We start from the raw sequence: 22,392 nt of genomic DNA, 5'->3' as shown, positions 1-22,392 counted from the left end.
ACCTGATTGTTAAGGTGTCCCAAGGTTCTTAGGGTCATGAAAGTTTGGAGTTAGATCACATGCATTATGTCATTCTCCCAAATGTCCCCGATTTCCTCTTTAGAACAAAATACTCACCTGGATATTTTAAAGCACACTGTGTCACCTTAGGGCACAGAAAGAAAATACAGAAGTATACCTCATACTTTATTGTTCTCTCATTTGCATTTATGTTCTATTTTAGATGTTTTTAATGTATTTTATATGTAAGATAATTAACCAAATATATACATACATGCACTTATAAGTAGATATACAAATATTGGAGGGTATCATCCAAAATTACTGTTGTCTCTTTGATGGGCTGTGTTTGGTTATGAGTGATAGAAACTATCAGTGACTAGGCACAGTTTACTTATTTACTTTATTTACTACTTTACAAAAGTGGGTAGGTGGTCTTAGAGTTAGTGTAACAGCCTAGTGATTCCACTAAGAAATTTTTCTATCTTTCCATTGACATATTTGGCGTGATGCCCTGCAAGTGTAAAATTTTACCCGGTGGTGAATTTTATTTACCTTGCCCAATGCCTGTGTGATTTTAGGTGAGTAGTGATATATGGACACTATATAGTGATATGTTTAGGTAATTTCTAAGGTTTCAAATTTATTGATGATTGCAGTATACTGATAGAAGGATCAAGCCTAGCATTCTGTTACTGTTTATTGTATTAAAATATTAAAAATATTTAGCAGTGGTGTTTCTTTGAATCCAGTCAAGTCATTGCAAGGGATAAGCATGTGCATTTATATTAAGTTTTGGATTCTCTAAGCTATGGAAATGGAAAACCCGAGTACATGTTAAGCCTGACATCTCTGTGCTCTCTCACCTTGGACTTTTGCAGAGGCATTTACTTGGGTCTCTGATCCTCTGTAATGTGCTGATACACGATAACATGATAGGGAAGGCAGTTGGTAGAATGGGGAGGTAGCCGCTGGAGACAGCACTTGTCAGATGGAAACTAATTGATTGTAATTGCTTTGCCATTGTATTGCTCTTGGAGTCTGTAGCTTGTTAAAACCACTGATTATAAAATAAGGATCTCACTTTTTATGCTGTAGGTTATGTTAATGAAAAGCTGTTCTTAGAGGAATGATCAGTGAATATCAATAAATGGATAATAAGAAATTAAAGGAAAACTTAACTAACTGATCATGAGTTAATATACTTCAGTCAGCGTAGCAATCAACTGTGTGGTGTTTCGTATTGAATATTTTGCTCAGAGCTCTTGAATTTTAAATATTTCCCGTAGAAAGATTGATTCTGTGTAACTATTTATTGCAAGCTGTCTTGAATAACAGATCTTCTCTGTAGAGGAGATCTCCTGGAAAACAGAAAATGTTTCTGTTTTGCAGAGCCTTTATTTTGTGCCAAAATATTAACAGACAGATATTTTAAAGTGGAAAAATAAGTTCCTGTTGTACCACCAAAAAAAGAAGATATTAGAAGTGGGATTTTTCAATGCCCACATTATATGAGCAGTATGTGAGTGAAGATTTCTGTGACTCTGAGGGCAGTGTTTGTTTTTCCAATATTCCCCAATATTAAAGTAGGTATACTAAAATGCTAAGATTGATGTGAAATTATATCTAACTTGTTGTAAGATACGCATTAACTTTTATATGATTGTAATGATGTCTTTCATGATCATATCGTTTACCAATGGCATTTAAACTCTTAGCAGTGTTAGAGTGATCCAGATTTATTGAAGACATTTTTTACTGAACACCAATTGTGAATCAAGGCTCCACCTCTGACCTTAAGAAACATACAGACTAAAGAAACAGATAAACATGTGAACAAATGGCTACATGCAGCGTTGAATGTTGAATGCAGTGATGTGAGTGATCAAAGGTGCTAGGGAGACACAATGGGAAGATGATGTAAGCTTTGAAGGATTTCTGGATGTCTTCCAGCAAAGAAAAAGATGATCCAGGAAGAAGGAGCAGTGTGACAGCTCCTTGTGTTTGGAGAAATAGAAAAATAATTGGAAATGAAGTTGTGTGTTTTAGGGTACAAGATGACCCCAGAGGGCAAAATTCCACATGGTCTCAGTCCTTCTCTGAGGAATTTGGAGTTATTCCTATGGGGATGGGGCCTGCTGAGGATTTTTAGGTGTGGGAAGGTTATGAGTGAATTTCCTTTTAGGGCAATCACTTTCTCCTCAATTTGGATGATGAACAGGAAGAGGCTCATAGTGGCTTCCAGTTACTAAGCTGGTTGGTTACAATAACCCATGATATTGAACATTATTATTTAATCTAGATCTAAGTAAAGGAAATTAAAAGAGCTTAAATGCAGAATCATTTATTCATCTTTGACTTTTTATTTTATATTTTAAAGATTTGTTTATTTGAGAGAGAGAGAGAGAGCATGAGTGGGGGGTGGGTGGGTAGGGTAGACGGAGAGGAGAGAGAGCATCTCAAGCAGACTCCCTGCTGAGCACAGAGCCGGACTCTGGGCTCGATCTCACAACCCCTGAGATCATGACCTGAGCCGAAATCAAGAGTTGGACACTTAAATGACTGTGCCACCCAGATGCCCCCATCTTTGACTTTTTAAATATATTTTTTTCTCCAATATGGCAGTGGAGTTGGTGCTAATACTTTAGTTGCTTAAAACTGTGAAACTAAGAATGTCTACATGTGATAACAGAGTCTGTGTCTAGTAGATTGCACATACTTATGGCTAGTTCCATATTTAGGAAAAGGATGTAGACATACAGCTTAATTTAAAAATGTAAGTAATTATGATTTTAAAAACAAATGTTTAAAATAATGCTTAAAAATGACAATAATTTGGTTCTGTTAGGTATTTACCAGAAACATTCTTCACATTTCAGATTCTGTTTCAGAATTTGGAACATTTGCATTTTAATTATATAAGAAAAGGAAAACGTGGAAGAATAATTGGTTCAGCTATTAGCCGATTTGAGCTGTAACTAAAAACAAAAAACAAACAAAAAACTCATAGAAACTGACATTGGTTTCCACAGAACAGTCACAATATGCAGTGATCAGATGTTTAATGACATTTGGCAACAATAAAGGGAAGGAGATCCTGTTTCAATCTTTCATACAATGTGTTTGTTAAAAACTGAAATTAACAAAAGCGGGTTTGAGGTGTGTGACTGCAGAATCATTCAGCTTTTACTGTTAATGTGTCCTCAAAGGGGGCTTATAGAGTGATTCTAATTGCTAAAATCTAGTGGAGAAATAAGACGACTGAATACAGTGCTTATCTTAGTCGGGGCTGCTATAACAGCCTGGGGGCTCATAAACCACAGAAATTTATTTCTCACAGTTTTAGAAGCTGGGAAGTCCAAGATCAAGGTGCCTGAAGATTCAGTGTCTGGGGAGCAGTGAGGACTTCCTGGCTCATGGAGCGCTATCTTCTCGCTACCTTCACATGACTGCAATGGGCGACAGAGCTTTCTGGGGCCCTTTTATAAGGGTACTAATCCCATTCATGACCTAATCCCCTCCCACAGGCGCACCCGCTGATGCCACATCTCATTGTGATTGGGTTTCAACATGTGAATTTTGGGGGGCACACAATGTTCAGTCATAAAGTGTGGTCATATCCAGCTGCATTTCTTCAGTCCAGTGGAGGGTCTGTGCTCCCTCTCTGGTGGCGGAGGGTCAGAGCCCAGGAGAAGTCCTCAGTGCACAGATCCCGGCCTGGGATGGGGCCCGGTGGTGGCAGAACGCGTTGCTGACAGCAGTTCTCTGTGTGTTTCCCCTGACAGATACAACGACGTATTCCACTGAGCGATCTGAGCACTTCAAACCCTGCCGAGACAAGGACCTCGCATACTGTCTCAATGATGGCGAGTGCTTTGTGATCGAAACCCTGACGGGATCCCATAAACACTGTCGGTAAGCCACTGGTGGCCGGTACTGGGGGCAGGCCCTCAAAGAGGCCTGGCAGCGGGGCGGGCGGGGAGGGGGCGGTGTTTGAGCTCTGCGGTGTTACGTGGGATGCATTTAGTCCAGCTGTTGGAACGGCAGAATCGGGAGTCTTAAGACGGGAAGGGGCAAGGCTGGTATCTTTAGTGTTTGAAGAAGGTAAAACTGAATTAAAATAGACAAGATCTGAATTTTACCTGACTAAGCAAAGAAGGGTTTACTTTTATATCTACCAGTTTAATAGAAATAATTATTTATTCACTTTAGAAGGCTGCATTTTTTGGTTCAGGACTTAGGCACATTGGCCTGTCCTCAGAAATAATACCTTCTTGTAAAACTACAGAATGTGGCATCAAAGCAAACTGCTCATCTAAGATCTATCGGCTCAGTGTTGATTGTGAGCCAAACCCCAGACTGTAACTGTGTCCAGAGAAGACTGGAGCTCATCTTGATTCTGCCCTCGTTTATTAATTTCATTATTTTTTTAACACCTCTCTTGATGAAACACTCTCCAGCAAGATGTTGTAAATGAAATCATAGTCCTGTTATAGTCTAGGTAGAGAACTACTTAGGGAAAATTCCCAGTAGAGATCAGGAGGTGTTTAATTGGTTTTTAGAGACTTAAGGTTATATAAGTGCTAAAAATAAAAACAAGTTGAGATAAATAGTGCACTTGTAGGCACTGCAGCTTTAAGGTTCCATAGAAGAATCAAATTAGCATCCAAAAAATATTTCCCACTGAGCTTTTATTTCCAGCACTACCCCTGGTAATTTGTTTTTTCTTGCAATTGTATATGCTTCAGTGATCATATATATCCACACCCCTTTCCTTCTCTTTATTTACTCTTCTCATATGACACACTTATTAATTATTCTGAATCATGAAGCATGGAAAATTACGATTTTTTCCTCTATATATTGCTATTATAAAACTTCATTCTGTGTTGTTTTATTAAGATGGCACAGAGAAATGCGCCTTGTAGTTAGGAGCTTGGAACATGTTGGCAAATCCTGCCTGACTCTAAGAGCCAGTTTCAGTCCACGAGGAAGATGAGTTGTCCCAGTGGGTGACACAGGTTTGAAGGAGCCGATGAGTGACAGTGGCAGATCTCTGTAAGAGTTAGCCTGTCTTCTGTCAAGATAAACACAACCAGGACGTTTCCTCACGTCTTGAGAGCATGGCTTCCATGTGACTTGGGGAGTGCCATTACACTTACCCCACTTACAAAATTTACACCCTATTTCTGTCCTCTGTGAAATTGGGTTGGGGATGAAGGGGAGTGGGAATGCTCCTTCCCACATCCCTCTTCTTGTGTTATATTTATTAGGTCAATGTAGACAGAGGTAGAAAGCACTCAAGTGACTTTAAGACATCAAGGCAAAAGCCAAGAGCTATCTACCCATTCAAAGCATGAATTGTATCCAAGCTCTCATAGATAGTCAACCATACGTTAAAGAGATCACCATGTGGAAGTGGGCGATGCAGTTAATTAAGTCTGAATTCCTAATCGATTGGTGGAGCGATTAATTAGAAGTCTCACCTAAAGCAGTGACTTTTGGGATGGTGTTTTACCCAAAGGAAGGATCAGATCAGGCCCCACCACAGTACCCAGGTGGGTATGATTAATCTTTTTGAAAACTGAGAATGTTGAAAATAACAAAAATAATTCTTATTCTTTTTCAACATACAATCTCACTATATTCTGGATTAGTTCATGGTGTATTAGTTTGCTAGGGCTGCTGTAACAAAGTTCCACAGATTGAGTGGTTTAAACAAGAGCAATGTATTTTATCACAGGTCTGCGAGCTAGAAATCCGTACTCCAGGTATTGGCAGAGTTGTTTCCTTCAGGTCTCTCTCCTTGGCTTATAGATGGCCGTCTTCTCCCTTGTGTGTTCTCATTTTCTTCCCTCTGTGTCTGTATTCAAATTTCCTCTTCTTATAAAGACACCAGTCATACTGGATTAGTGTCCACTCTAATGACCCTATTTCAACTTATCTCTGTAAAGACCCTTTCTCTAAATATGGTCCCATTCTGAGTTACTGGAGGTTAGGACTTCAACATATTAATTATTTGGGAGACAAATCCAGTCTATGATAATGGATCTCAGGTCTGGAAAAAATATCTTTTGCTTTTGTGCATATATGCATGTCTAATTTTTTTGCATACACAAGCAGAGATACATCTATGATTTAGCTGGAATGATATATATATATATATATATATATATATATATATATATATAATAATTTTGACCTTCTGTCTTCATATTTCTTGCATATTTCAGCACAGACAACCTGTTATTTAACACAGAGTCACAACATAGCTAATCATGACAAAAAACCAGCCTAAGACAGAATTGGAACTTGAGTAGGTTAATAGATGCCTATAAATCTCCTACTAGAGTGTATGAATAAATCACACATCGCGTGTGCCCACTATTCATCTCCTGGGCTTTGCTGTGAATAAAAAGCTTACATTTGTTCCTGCATCAGCCACTTCTAAGAATTCCCATATAGTTATTAATAATGTGCTATTTTGTATAGCACTCTATTTAAGTAGTATGTTTCATTCATTCTTCTCCATTTGGCAAATGTTTATTGAGCACCTCCTATCACCAAGATATTGTTAAATAAATACATCCAGAAATGAATTTAGGAATTAAATGGTGTTGTTCTTTGTAATGCACTTGGAGTAAATGAAGTAGTTTGTTGTCAGGAAGTAAGGAAAACAAGGGAAAGTATTTTCACGAGACTGGCATGCTATCAGGGGTATCTTTGTGATAAATTACCAATTGGGCCATGTTTCAAGTTAAATAAAACACACAATTTAGTATATTAGACCAGCAATATGTAGGGGTCTCTGTGAATCTAGCTCATTAAATGCTTTACTTGTGACATTTAGATCTAAGAGAAATCAAGATTATGCTTTTTAGTATTTTAAAAGTAAATTGCAATCCTATGATAAATCCTGATTGTGATCCTATGAATCAAAAAATTTTTTCTATGTTGAGGAAGATTGATCATGCTCTAACACTTTTCTGTTTACTTGCCTACGAAGAATAGATGCAAACCTACTTAGATCATCTCTGATAGAGATCCTTAAAGTGTATGCTCAAAAATGTTAACAGCATGAGGGAGGTTTCATGTTTTTCTCTTTGTTATTTTCTTACTCTTTAGTGTATCTTTAGAAAGCCATTTTTAATATTTAGAAATTATAGAGCAAGCTAATGAAAATTTAAGAGCAATACCAAGATTCTAAAAATAACTTGACAGAGGGGATTTTAAAGAAAAATAAATAGGCAAACTTGGTCTTGCTGAATTTAAAATATGCTATAACATCCTAGATCATTGGCTGACGGACTGGCAGAAACAGAACAAGGTATGTTCTGGAACTTAGTGTAGAGTAAGGAGAGATCCATAAATCAGAGGGAAAATGAGAGGCTGATGGCTCAGTAAATTTGGTTGGCTATCAGGTAAAACAAATCAAATTTGGATTTTTACTTTCCTTCTTTATATGAAAAGTTGTTTTTAATGAATTCAAGAGTTGATGTAATTAATAAAGTCTTGAGGAAAACAGTAAATAAAATTACATATTTATTTATGTCAGCAATTGAAGGGATCTTTTGAACGAAAAGCAATGGAAGGAAAAAATAAACAGCCTGACAGAACATTGCTTTTTGGTCTGAATCCCATAAATCAGAAATAAAATTAAAAGATAGACAAATTATCAGTAAACTGTATAATAAAATATGGCAAGGAATTAATATTCTAATGAGTTACATAGATCAACTAGTGTAACACTAAAATTAAGTCTCAGTAGGAAAATGGCAACAAGGGGAACTTATTCCTCCCTTAAAAAGGAATACAAATAACCAATAAACATGAAAAATACTCAGCCTCACAAAGAAATGCAAATTAAATTTTTTTCCCTGTTATATACTTAATGATTTTTAAAACCAGTTTGCTGAGAGTAGAGTAAAAGCACATTTTCATTCACTACCTGAGGGAAGACATTTTGTTAAGTATCTTCTGTATGTAATGTTTCAGTATGTTTCAAAATATTTACATTTTTCTAAAAATGTAGTGTACAGAAATGTATATATAGATTTATTTATAAGAATATTCACCACAGATTTATTTGTATTAGGAAAAAACCCTGAATTTATAATTCTATATAAATTAGAACACATCCATGCATTGGATGAATTCAGCCTAACTAGAATTTTCATAATGTTTTAAGGACATGAAAATGCTCATTATATCATGTTATATACATGAAAATCAGGATATTCTAAAGTTGAACATACAATAGCAATCCAATTCTAAAAAAAGAGCTTAGTAAAAAGACTAATAGGTTTTACAACTATTTTCTTCTTCAAACCTTATGAATTTTCTAAGATCTGTACATTACACATGTATTTCATTTATGTAATACCTGGTTAAAACACTTGACCTTGCTTCTCATCTTTCCATTAAGAAAGATAGATAGTGTCCCTGTCTCTGTTAAATCAAGGTCATTATAGTTCATTATTATTAGGCTGATAAGAGAACTTCCAATTAAGCCCTTCAGATTAAATACTACCAAGTATATTTGAATGTGTGTGCTTCTTCTTTTATTAATAATTCATTTACACTTTTTACACTAATACTTTTCCATGCTGAATTTGTGTGTTTTGAAACATAAAAAAATTGGATTAAATAATAGAAAGATATATCCTACAGAAATAAAGCTGGGTGAGAAGGAAAGCAAGTCACTAGAAACTCGTTGAATCAAAATATTCTGAATAAAAGCAGGATATTCTCTAACATATTTATTTTTATGTCATTTCTAGAAATTTTAAGAACTTGGGAAATGGTGCTATCTGTAATTTATTTCACTAGAGTGAAAGAGGAAGCCATTGTGACTAAAAAGATTGGTAGACATTTGACTGGGCCAAACTTGTTTTGAGGCCAAATTCAAGTTAAAAGGATGTGCCTCCCCTGAATTGAAGCTCATTAGATGTTTCGCCAGCCTTGCTGTAAAAATGGATTTTCAAAACTTTGGGAGGATAGCATTTTAGCTGAATTTGATCTGAAGCGATCATTTTGGAAATTTGTCAAGCAATTCCCTTGAAGATGCTTGACTCGTTTGAAATATGGAACTGCTAGAAAAAAGAGAGAAGCAGTCCAATAGCAACCATTGCCTGAGGCTGTACTTCCATAAATGGGCTGATGGACTAGGCAGTCAGTGATATGGGTGGAATGCTCCCAGGACTTGGGGAGCAGGGAAAGCAATTGAAAGGAGGGGGAGCCCTATGAGGAGTTGCTCTTCCTTACTTTGTCTCATTCTGCCTGAGTAGGTTTTGAAATCAAAGCTTCCATTTTTAAGAGCGTTGACTGGGCACAGTGTAACCATTTCCCAATGATAAACTATATAAAATTACAGGACCCTCCCTGTCAGTGCTTTGCTCTGTCACTTTGGAGATCCATTAGCTCTCCCACCCAGTGAGGGTCCTCTTTATCAAATGGTTCTCCAGTAAGTGCTCTGAGCGCAGCAGCTAATGATTCCCCACAGTTGACGCAAGGCAGAATGGAAATGAAGTTTGGCAAATATCCCTGAACTCCACTGGCAGGAGATGATGGAGGCTGAAATATCTCTAAATCCAGGCCTAGTGGCAAAGTCCCTGCAGAATGGAGTTGGATAACAGGGTGAAGAGCCTCAGAAGAATTTTCAAGTTCATTAGATAAATGTTCATGAAAATGTTTGCCACAGTCCAGACATAATTTGAGTAATTTGCAATAGTCATGTTCATAACAGGCTGTCTATTGATTGCCCCTGACGTAAAGAAATGAGCCAAGTGATAACTGTTTGTCTCTTCTCTGTGGATGAAGTTTGTGAAAAGAGTCTCAGTGGCTCAAAAAGCAAAGAACTGCAGCACAGTGAACATAATTTTGCCACTTGATGACACGTAGGTATTGGTTTACTTCTATTTTAACCTGTTTGTACTGGACCCAAGCTGGTGTTCTCAAAGGGCCACTTAAATATTGTGCACAAGACAAGAGAAGCACATTTGATAGAGAATAAAAACGTGGTTTTTAGTTAATGGTCAAAGATTCTTCCCTTATTTTAATGTTTTCTAACTTGATTGGCAGCTCTAGTTGAAAAGTGAAATGGCGTTTCTTGAGGTGGTTGTTCTGATTGGGTTTCTTCTTGTATCAAAGAATTGACATAAATGTGTTTTCCTTATATGACTTGGGATAAGAGGCACATGAGGCAAATGTGGGCATTCGAGTCCTGAGTTAAAAGCTCTGCCTTTATACTGGCTGTATGAGGATTTTCTGCAGGGTATTTAACCAGAACCTCCAGTCCTGTATTGAAAAGAGAGTCAGACAGAGACAGACAGACAAATACTCGTCCTAAAGATTGGTACAAGAATGAAAAGTAGCAACATCTAAAAAACTCTAAATACACAACAGACACTGTTATGTAGTGATACTGTCATCCTCAGTTCCTTCCTCTTCTTTCCCTTCTGCTTATATTGAAACCAAACCAAAGCATGTTTGCTGGAATCCTGTGAGAGATATGGAGTGGGTATCATCTGTGTATTTGATTAAGAGGAGACTCGGGTTTTAAAAGGGGAGAAAGGGCAAGCCAGAGAATTCCTTGTGCTTTCTGAGGGCTCAGGCTTCTCACTGCTAATTTGGATACTCTGACAAATTAGCCAATTTCTGTTATTTCTCCCAATTTTGCAACCGGTTCTTGATGTTCCAAGACTTTCTTCTTGCTGAATATAGCTTTAAGAGGAAAAAATGTTTTTCCTTTCCTACTTCATCAATGTAACTTGCCTTTATTATGTTGATGATTCCCATTTGGACTGGTTGGTTAGATTCAGTACTCCCCCACTAACTAGCAGATGGACAACTTACACATATTCTCTGTGACTCAGTTTTCTTATTTGTTAACTGGGGACAATAATATCCGTACTTTACAGGATCATTGTGAGGATTGGTATAAGTAAAATGTCTGGTATAAACAGATAGTGAATTTAATGGAGTTAGTGGGGTTGAATATAATAAGGTGCGTATGTTGCTGTCTGCACAGCTTTGTTTGCAGATCATTTGATTTGTGCCAGAGCTTCAAGATGGGTATACTCAGAGTCTCCTAAGCACATAAAGTTCAGCTTAGACCCACTAAGGAGAGTTAAACTGACCCAGATAAATTATTAAAAAACACAGTAATAATGGATCATGGGCAAGAACACTTTTCAGAATCAAGGGTCATTATAATTATTCAAGCAGTAAACTTAGGGGAAAAGCAGGAACAAGAAGCTACCTTTTGTTAGGCAAATTCTCCCTGTTCTGTAGACAGGAATATGCAGAAAACTCCCCTCCCCTCATACTGTTCAAGCCATTCTGGCTGAGGACCCTCCACAGCAACCCCTGGATCTGCCTCCCTAAGTACCTGCTTCCTGTATGTGGGGATCGCAGACCTGTTAGGTTGGAGCGACCTGGGAGCTCCGGGACTCAGCCAGAATTAGTGATCACATTTGCCACAGTTTAAGTGAATTATGGATTCTTTTCCCAAGTTTATTTAAAAAAAAACAAACTGACAACATATCCATAAATATCCTTTTAGCTAGAGATGGTCTATCTGTGCAGAGCTGACCAGCATTAGATACGGTAACACTGCTCCTGCCGTGCAGGCTTCTCAGGCAAACATTCCAGTAAGATCTTCTCAAAACAGCACCGCGATGGCTGGGATGTTCTGTCTAGGCTCCTGGGGCAGTGAGAGAAGATGCACCACACTTCTGCAGTCTGTTCATCCAGTGAGGAAAGAACTCTTTGCCTGTTTGACAACTCTAGGCAACATTTCCATCTTCCTGAGGATGGTATGTCTTTTCAATTCACTTTGGTGTGAGCATCTATTTAAAAATATATATAAAAGAATATTTAAGGACCGGATCACATTGTCTATGCATAATCACACACACACATATATATACATATTATAATCTGAATGATCATATAGGTTGTCATCCAAACCTAAAAATGTTTGAGATGTAAATGGCAGTTTTAATATTTTTTTTTCTGTAAAATAAGCCTACACCAGGAATACCTTAAGTTCAGTAGGACATATGGTTGCCCTAATTGTAATTCAAATGAAACTCAAATTCATAGAAGATCACGTATGCTCTATGTGTTTTTCTTAATATAAATTTCACAAGATTGTACCACCTCTGTATTATTATCCCCCCCTTTTCCAAATCAGCTGAGCATTCTCTGAGTCACCAAGTACCAGCAGGATCTGGATGAGAAAGCAGAGCAGGGGGCTCCCAGAGCCCAGGGTCTCTCCACTGTCCTCCGCGGCTGTGCAAGTACACATCAACATCCAGTTAGTGTTGTCTTTAATTACCTTTCTACCTAGCCATTGTTTGTGAAAATTAAGAAATGTGACAGGAGGGCCAGGCCCTCCTTGTCGACAGAAATATGCTGAAGACAGCATTTCTGAAGTTTATCTTGAAGTACATTTCTACAACTCTATTATTTTTTTGTGATCACAGCTATTCTGGTGCTTTTATGAATATCAGGAAACTAGTCTGCTTTTTTTTAAGATTTTATTTATTAGAGAGAGAGAGAGCATGAACAGAGGGAAGGGCAGAGGGAGAAGCAGGCTCCCCGCTAAGTAGGGAGCCCGATGTGGGGCTCGATCCCAGAACCCTGAGATCATGACCTGAGCTGAAGGCAGATGCTTAACTGACTGAGCCACCCATGTGCCCCTGGAAAATAGTCTGAACATGCATATGTACACACACTCATACATATATGGAATACTTATTAGGTATCTGGTATCATGCAGGGCACTGAGGTCCAATGGCAAATGAGAAAAAAGCACCTCTTCCTTTACTGAACTTGCTCTTAGTTGGAGCACCAAGAAGTCCCCACAATCTATTGTGATAGAATGCCATGATGGGCAAACACTGACAGGGGATTTTGTATGTAAATATACTCGATGCAGGTATTTCTTCGAAGTTTACCAGTCTGGTAAGGATTTCCCTACAATCTCAAGTGTAGGCTTTGATGCCAATGATTGTCAGTGCCCTGCATGATACCAGATACCTAGTAAGTATTCCATATATGTATGAGTGTGTGTACATAATAAAAAATGAGAAATTAGTGATTAAAAGAAGAAACAGAAAAAAAAAATGAAAGCATTAAGCATGCTTTGAAGAATATCTTGTTCAGACATATATGTCATATGTGAGTGATACAGGTATGTTTATACATATGTATGTCCTATGTGACAGGTATAGAAGGTATGCTTAGTTTTACCATACATACACTAAAAAATAAATGGCAATTTGATATATTATTCCCATTATTCTACCAGTGTTTAATAAGCATATTCAGTGTTCAGGGTCCAATGGAAGGTGGTAGGAATATAGTGATGAATGTTTTCAGAAAAACTAATAAGAGAGGGGTTGAGATGGACATTTTCTAGTTCAATTCAGTGTGACAAGTTCTGTGACCTATATCATCCAGTCTATACGATCTGTATGTACGTAGTCCATATCTGTGTAGGAGACTCCAAAAATCAATGGTCAGTCCTAAAGCCAGGAAGAGCTTCTGAGAGGAAGTAACAGGAATTTGCACTTGGAAGGAGAAGAGCCTATTCCTCCCTCAGTTTGAAGCCTGCTCTTGTTTGCCAACAAAGGCATAGAGTTGAGCTGCTATTGGAGGAAATTCCCTTCAAACCCCAGGGAGGAAATTTCAAATGTGTTTTAAATGCAATTAAGAATAATCAGTTTTATGACATAAATTCTGCAGTTGGTAACTTCTTTTCTGAATTATTTCCTCTCTTGTGTCCAGATGGTTATCAAAAACATATCAGGACATAATGACATCTTTAATTTAATTCTCTCAAACTCTGAATTTTTATAGTGAGTGGAAAGAACAGACAAGAGTATGGTTTTTTCAAACCTGTAAGTGTCCTATTGATTAAATTATGAAATCAAGAATCCTTTTATTTACCCAAAATTAATTTATGATTTTTATCTACATATATGAAATATTTGCAAAGACCGTTTAGTAGCTACCATCTAAAATTAATTTATTAACATCTTAAGTATAAGTAAGGATTTTTCTGGCACTAAAAATTTTCCTAATGAATTAAGTGTATCCATTTAAGGATGCCTTGACCATCGATCATTGGGGAGTTATTCAGGGAGAATGTGAGGGAGCGAAGTTGGAAGATACTTTTATTGGCACATTTGAGTAGAATGTCCTTCATTTTCCCAACTACAAAGTATTTCTTTTCTCTAGCAGAGCAGCTGTGAGACTCATAGGAGGTCAAAGTAAGGTAATGATGTAGAGTTTCCTTAGAATGCATCACGTGGCATTTTGGCATGTGCAGTGATACACACATACAGCAGAAACCAGAGAAAGAAAGTTTGTTAGAGTTCCTGAAAAAGGGTGCCTTTGTAGTTCCTCAAAGGCTACTTTTTCATTTAAACACATCATAAATGCAGTTATAGCTAGCATCAGGGAAAGGAGTTACTATTTCAACAGAAGACTTCATTAAACAAACAGACCCCAGGCTTTGGGGCAGAGGACTGCTCTGAGATGGTAGTGTAGAAACACAGAAATGATGCCCAGAGCCTGGCCTCCTTGGAGCCCTCTGACAGCGAGTTCATCGCAATGACCCTGTGCTCCTGAAGGGCAGAAATTCAATTAGGAACTGTCAGGAGGGAGGGGAGTGTGTCAGTAGGGTGGCTCCACCCTCAGAAGGAAAACAGACTCCGGCAGTTACAAAACAGAGGCGAATCATAAGACCATGGAGAGTGAAAAACACTAGGTTGGGAAGCATGGACGGAAAGGATGAGCTGATAAAGCACCTACTTTAAATAAGGTCATAATTTTGCTACCATTTGGGGTGTGCTTCTGGGCTAATTTACAGCTACAATTGAAGTCACAGGGAAGCCTTACTCTCTGCAACAAGGTTTTATTTTCAGTGCTCTGGAAAGCTCTTTCCTTTCTGCCTGGGTTAGCATTTGTGAAAGAAATAATGATTGTTTTAATGATATTAAATAGTAGCTTTGATCTCTTTCCCCCACGAGCTAACCAAAACATTATCTGGATGTATGAAATGATTCATTTGTGAGCAGAATTTCTGTTTCTATTATAATATTCCTGTTCACCTACTGACTCTCCCACTAGGCTGTGAGTTCATCTTTGCTTCTGGAACCTGCCACCTCCTCAGTAAAGATACATTTGATAAATGAAAAGAACTCTAGGCAGTTCCTACCACCAGCGTTTTTCAGAGGGCGGAACTGAGGTGTTAAAGGGAAGGAAAGGAAGATGCTAATAGCCGTTGATTATTTCACCCCTACTAAGTGCAAGGCGAATGTTTTGACCCTTAATGCACTGTTTCATGGTTGCCGACCTAACCCTCATATTACCTCTGCAAAGGGACGTTGTATCACCATTTGAGGTCATGAAGGAAGCTCTGAGAGGGAAGGCAGTAGCTTCTTCAGGGATAGGCAGCCAGCAGGTGACAGGACTGAGCGCCAATCTCAGTTCTGTTTCATGCTCTTGATGTTTCAGTCTTGTCAAACTTAAGGTGATTGTAAGAATCACTGAGGGAGAGGGTTAAAAATAAATTCTCGGGCTCCTCCTCTGAAACTTCTGATTCAGGTGCCCTAAGATGGCACCCAAGAATCCCACATTCAGATGATTCCATTATTGAGACGAATTGGGGCAACAGTGAATGAGACTCGTGTTTCTCAAATGTTGAGTGGGTGAATCCTCTGGAGAATTTGCTTAACTGAAGATTCATGTGTAGCAGATCTGAGGTGAGGCCTGATATTCTGTATTTCTGACAATGTCCCAGATGATACCCATGCTGCTGTCCACTGTTCACACTTGGAGCAGTAACTAAATTTTCATGTACACAAAGGGGACCTGTCTTCCCCATCACAGGGGTCTTTTCAAAATCCTGCCACCATGATACATCCTCCATCCATAAGCAGCTCAGAAATTGTGTCTAAGCAAATTTCATGCACACTCATTTGAGAATATGTTTGTGAAGCTTCTGGAAACTTCTGTCTCTACTAGTTACCTTACTAGTTCATTATTCTGCTTAATAATCCCTGGGCACCTGCAGCATGACTTGGTCCTATGCTCATCTCATCCAGAACAGTTTTGTAAGCCAAATGTCTCATCAGGTCTCTGTTATGTTAGAGGGATTTTATATATCACATCTGTGATTTATAGGTTTAGGCTGGACAATTAGTATTTCTCCCAAGGAGCAGGGCCTTAAGTTAGGGGAAAACATTCTCTGCAACATTCAGAGAAAGAAATGCATATCGAACTTCTTAAAAGTTGCTTGAAACCATATCTCTTCAGGAATTGGGTTCATTCAAGATAATTCACCTGAGGCTTTTTAAAAGTATATTACTATTTTTTTTCAATTTTATTCAAAATTATTTTTAAACTAACAAAGCCTTCATGAGTAAACATGACAAAATGTTAAGCAGATTTTACAATGGAAGACTAAATTCTCAAAAAGACAACTCTGACTTATCAGAAACAATCTTGTAAATCTAGGCTTTGCTGCTTCCAAGCTGTGTGACATTTGCTAATATCTTAGCCTCTGTGAACCTTGGTTTCTTTTTTTTTGATTTGGGTATAGTTGAGTATAGTTGAATATAGTTGACACGCTGAACGTTAATTTCTTGCTTGTGAAATCACCTGATTGGAGATAATTCCCAACGTCACTTCCAATTTTAAAATCGGGGGAAGAAGCTGAGTGATTTGTTGCATTTTCACCTGTCTTTCCTTCCCAGGTCCCTGACAACTTAGAGTTTTCTTTTATCAAAAACTCTTTTATTATCAGTGTTAGTAGAATTCGAAACAGGTACTTTATGTCACTTCTGCCATACCAGTAGATATAACTGACTCTGCCAAGAGATTATGCTTTTCATCCAACAGAGTCCTTTCCAGTCTGTGCCTATATACTTGGAGAATTCCATGGTAGGCTATATAGAGGAAGCCAACTGTGTATTTTCCTGTGCCCCAACACCACCACCATATATGGGCATGTTTCCATATGCCCCATGGGTCTCTACAGTTGTCACTTGCAAGTTACCTGCTAGTACAAAGTCATGGTACCCACATTTAGCAAAGTGTTCCATGACTCCATGTTAGAACCTGATTGTTCTCTCTCTCTCCCTCCTATTGTCTCTTTTCATTCTCTCTGTTCCACTCAGCCATCCATACACACTGATTGAGCACTCACTCTGTTAAGCTTGTGCACAGATGAAGTACTTCTCTCATAAGGCTTCTTTGGAATTGAAACCCAGAAGTGAAATTGGTTGGCCCAAGGTCATGAACATTTTAATGGCTCTTGACCCAAAAGTATCTTGCCTACATTGAGTAAACTTCTTTTCTAATTTGACATGTGTAAGCTTGCCCTTCATTATTATTTAATGTTTGCGTATTTGATTATTAAATACCATACATCCTTTATATGGACAAAAAGTGAACTTAGATTGTATTTTTATTTAACAAGTGAATTTTTTGAAGGCAATAGAAAACCAAGGAAGAGTATTAAGCCAGTGAGTAACATGTTAATTTTATGCATGTATTATATGTTTTGATCTATAGAAGCTGCCAGTTTATTTTCTGTGTAGTCAGGCTTTATAAGTGGTCTTGTAGCGGACATTCTTTTATTTAAACAGACCCTCTTAGTTTTGCAAATATGAGGCAGGCATGCACTCAGAATCTTGCAGAATGAGGGTAAATGGTATGTGTGTGTGTGAGTGTGTGTCTATTGTGTGTGTGTGTTTGCATTAGCCTGCCCCTCCAGTAGATCCCTTGGGGTGCAGAGTTCTAGGGAAGAATGAACAATTAATGTAATAAGGAGCTCAAGGCATTTTAGGAGAGAGGAGATGAAGAAATCATGCTTCTCCAAACTCAAAGAGAAGGGGTCTTGTCTGGGAGGAACAGAGTGATCTGATTAAGGTTCACAGCAGGGACGGACACCAAGAGCTCCAAAGGTGAGCTCACAAGGAGAAGGTGGAAGAATAGAGTAGTGATCCAGACTCGAATTTGGAACTTAGAGACCAAGCTGATTTTGTATTGTCATATAGTAGAGGTGGAACATTCTCTCCTGGCTTCTCTACTTGGGGCTTTTGAATAGGAATTTTAAAAAATTCTATAATCCTGAGAAGCAGAGAGACTAACCCCACTCTCCATTCCTCACTATGTTGGGATTTCTGCAAACAAAAACTTCCAAATCTTGATGGATCAGGATCCTTTGGTAGCTTTACCGTTTTCCTTAGTGGTGCCACCTTGTGGCAATAACTGCAATGACAACACTTGTAGTTGCTGGAATTTAGCCAGCTTTTCTTTCTGTTTGGACTAAGAAGGGAAAAAAGAAACAAAAAAACAAAACAAAAAAAAAACCCTCTAACAATTGAACAACCAGAGGAAAAGGAAATTTGGGCTTTCAGCCACTTGTGGCAGTTGGGGGCTTGCAGACTTTCTTGAGCTGTTTATGGAGGGTGATTGTGTTTGTCTTTCTTGTTGGTTCAGAAAGAGCATGTTAGTGGCAGGGGAGAGTCCAAGTGAAAGGAGATGTTCCTACTTAGATGTTGTGCCGCTTCTACCCTCCCAAGCATCAACCGCGAGGAACTATGGAGAAAAAGCATCAATACAGGGAAGACATTGGGAAAAACCCCTGTGAAAAACCACTGGGGGACATAGGGGTTTTGAACTTTGCAGTATGTGCAGTCTAAAGCCTAGAGTAGGAGATGGCCGGTGTGGCTGTCAGGGATACATGGGAAAGGAACCAGTAGGATGTTGCTCTTACTTCTCCCCATATGTGGCCCGGTGTACCGGTGTTCACCATGGTGCCTCAAGCTATAAGGCTGAGGCCACCTCTAAAACATAGGCAACAGACCTGGATGGGGAGCAGAAGGAACACTGGTAAAGACTCATTAGGCTCAGGTAGGCATTTCCCCATCTTTCTTTCTCCAAGCCCCCCAGAGTGATGAGTTGCGCTGAAATGAGTTGATCGTCCTAAGGATGCTTCCCTACTGGGGGACCGAGGATGAAACCTGGACCTGAGGGAAGGTTGGGCCATGTGGAGAGAGATGAACTGTGGCCTCCTGGCCCCTGAGACTCAGTTCAAGCTCATCCCACCTTGGTTCTAACTCTTGGAGGTCTGCAAGTCTGAGAAGCTTTAATGTTATCTGTTCTCCATATTCATTGCCTGAAAAATTAACTAGCACTCTTGGGGGAATATGAGCTTCTCATACCAAAACTATAGCAGATGAGCCATATTTTCATCATTTTAAAAGAGCAAGAATCAAGGGAAGTCTTTAGATTAAGAAACGGAAGCTGAGGCCGTGACCTTAAAAAAAAAAGTATTGCAGTGAGAATGTAGAGAGAAAATACCAGATAGGTTTAAGGAGGTGAATACCAAGATATATTTGCTAATGAAGGAAGAAAGGTAAGAGGGAAGGAGAAGATTCAAAGGGACCACCATATTTCTGGTTTGGACAGCTGTGCAGTATCACTCATTGAGCTAGCAAAAAAGAATGAAAACAAAAGTTATGTCACTCTATCACTTACTAGCTTCAAGAAGAGGAAAATTCATTTAACTTTTCTCTACTCAGTTTTGTCCTCTGCCAAATGTATGGTAATAACAGCACTCGTTTTGTAAGACTGTTGTATGAATTAAACTTGAACTGTCCTGGACAAGTCAGAACACATGATCATTTCATATATCAAAAAAGTGATAAAAATCATCCTTGAAGAATCATTTCCTCTCATGTGTGAATGTGCTTCTTATCACATGTATAGTATTTGTGTGTGTGTGTGTAGTATGTGTGTGTAAATTTTTGAACTTTCTCTTTAGGTAGTTTAAGTAATATTTCCTCTTATAGTTCAGTCATTTTTTCTTCACTATTCTATTTTATTCAAACATTGAGATCTTTAAATTATTAAAGAAAAAACATTCTGTTAGATTTTATATTTGTTTCACTGATACTATTTTATAGAACTACAAACTTATTATATTTATAGAATGCAGATTTATTTATTTTTTTAGGTTTATTTATTCATTTGATAGAGAGAGAGAGAGCGAGCACACAGAGGGAGAGGGAGAAGCAGACTGAGCAGGGAGCCTGATGTGAGGCTGGATCTCAGGACGCTGGGATCATGACCTGGGCTGAAGGCAGACGCTTAACTGACTGAGCCACCCAGGTGCCCTAGAATGCAGATTGAAAAGAAAAAAAAAAATCAGTTTGCTCTGGGAATAAGCACTATTAATATTTTTGCATGGAGTCTTCTAGTTTGGGCTAGAAATATTCATCTTCATAATATTTCATTTTTCTCCTTCATATATGTGGTATTTCTGTGCATTTATTCAGGGGTTCTTTAACACTCCCTTGATAGTTTGTAGATTTCTTTATGTCTTCCTCCATGTCCCTTGTTGATTTTTACCCTATATATTTTATTGCTTAACTGGTAGCTCTTATATATTTTTTATAATGACATAGGACATGTACTGATTCTTGTATTTTTATCTTATATCTGGATACCTTACGAGCTAAACATTTCTGTTAGAGTTGCCTTTTGTAGGCTTGTAATCAGGCGGTATGAAAATAATGCATCTTTTGTTTTACAGACTTCTCTTATTACATTTTCTTATTTGGTTTTCCCATACTATCGTATTGATCCAGAAGTTCAAATCAATATTAAATAAGATAAATCTTATTAAGTATATTAATTAATTAATTTACCTATTTATTTTGCATCAGACTATAGAGAGTTTCAATATATTATTTTATTTGGTATAGATAAAAATTTGTGCATAGACCTTTCTATCAAAACACATCCAATGGAATGCTTTATACTCATTAAGCTATTCATATGTATTAAACTAATAGTTTCGCCTGTATAGAAATATTCTTTATGCGTGCATAGGATAAACAATCCCATTGCTTAATTGCAACAACTGATAATGTACTTGAAATTTTAATTTAATATTCATTAGTGAAATTGGCCTGGCTTAATTTTTTTATTAAAGTTCTATAACGTTAGATATCAGTTTTACTTTTATTTCACAGAATACCTTAAAAAGGCTCCATTTATTCCCCAAATTTCAGAGCAATTTGTGTAACAGCTGTATTAAAGCTGCTTTGTATTTTAAGTGAATTTACCAGTATATCATCAGGATCCTTTTTAGTAAGATAGTTATTTTGTCAACTTATTCAGTCTTGTCTTTATCATTTCTCTTTTCTGTAACCAGAAGAGTGTTGTCAATTTATTTAATAATCTTTTTTTTTTTAAGATTTTATTTATTTATTTGACAGAGAGAGACACAGCGAGAGAGGGAACACAAGCAGGGGGAGTGGGAGAGGGAGAAGCAGACTCCCTGCTGAGCAGGGAGCCCAATGCAGGGCTCGATCCCAGGACCCTGGGATCATGACCTGAGCCGAAGGCAGATGCTTAACAACTGACTGAGCCACCCAGGTGCCCCCATTTATTTAATAATCTTATCATACAATCGAAGTTGACTTATCTCTCTTTTCTAAATACTTAAGTGGGGTTTTTTCCAGTTGAGTACATTTACCAGGCCATGAAATGTATTCTCAGAATTTCAATGAATTTTACACAGATATATTATTTATATATACTTATATATATTTTTTTTAATAAGAGAGGGAAAGACAGGGGTTGGGGAAAGGGCAGAAGGAGAGGGAGAGGTATTATCCCAAGTAGGCTCCATGCTCAATGCAGAGCCCGATGTGGTGGCTCGATCCCAGAACCCTGAGATCACAACCTGGGCCAAAATCAAGAGTCGGACGCTCAATGGACTGAGCCACCCAGGCACCCCGGATTTTACCAATATTTATTTAAAGATGAACAACATGGATTTGAACTGCATGGGTCCACTTACACATGGATTTTTTTCTTTTACAAATACTGTACAGTACTGTAAATGTATTTTCTTTCCCTTATGGTTTTCGTAGTAATGTTTTCTTTCCTCTAGCTTACTTTATTGTAGAATACAGTATACAATATGTATAATATAAAAAAATACATGTTAATCAACTACTTACGTTATTGATAAGGCTTCTGGTCAATAGTACACTATCAGTAGTTAAGTTTTTGGGGACCCAAAAGTTATATGGGGATTTTCAACTGCGTGTGGGCTTGGCACCTTCTAACCCATGTGTTGTTCAAGAGCCAACTGTTCTTATTAAAATTATTTGTTTTTCCCTTTTCTTAATGTACTTTTTAAAGCATTGACCTCATTTTTTGGTGTCATTTTAGTTAAATTAGGTGTAAAGCTTTTCTTTTTTCTTTTCGATAGTGAAAGTACTTTACACCGTGACTTTTTTTTTGGAAGCTACCTGCAATTTTTTTTTTAAATAGGATGGTTCTGTGCCCCTGATT

The 22,392-nt window shown here is 37.9% G+C and overlaps 1 protein-coding gene across 7 annotated transcripts in view; it reads left to right on the top strand.

Annotated features, from left to right (window-relative positions):
- Window positions 1-22,392, top strand: part of NRG3 (neuregulin 3) — a 998,799-nt gene that overhangs the window by 440,913 nt on the left and 535,494 nt on the right. For all 7 annotated transcript variants that reach the window (XM_078077499.1, XM_078077497.1, XM_078077498.1 and 4 more), the window contains exon 2: window positions 3,786-3,915. In XM_078077499.1, the coding sequence (XP_077933625.1) occupies window positions 3,786-3,915 (130 nt within the window). The remainder of the gene's footprint in view (window positions 1-3,785; window positions 3,916-22,392) is intronic.

The sequence above is a fragment of the Halichoerus grypus genome, chromosome 7 (assembly GCF_964656455.1).
Source record: "Halichoerus grypus chromosome 7, mHalGry1.hap1.1, whole genome shotgun sequence".
Taxonomy (NCBI): domain Eukaryota; kingdom Metazoa; phylum Chordata; class Mammalia; order Carnivora; family Phocidae; genus Halichoerus; species Halichoerus grypus.
Note: the sequence above shows the minus strand (reverse complement) of the source record. Positions and strands in the feature narration are given on the sequence as shown.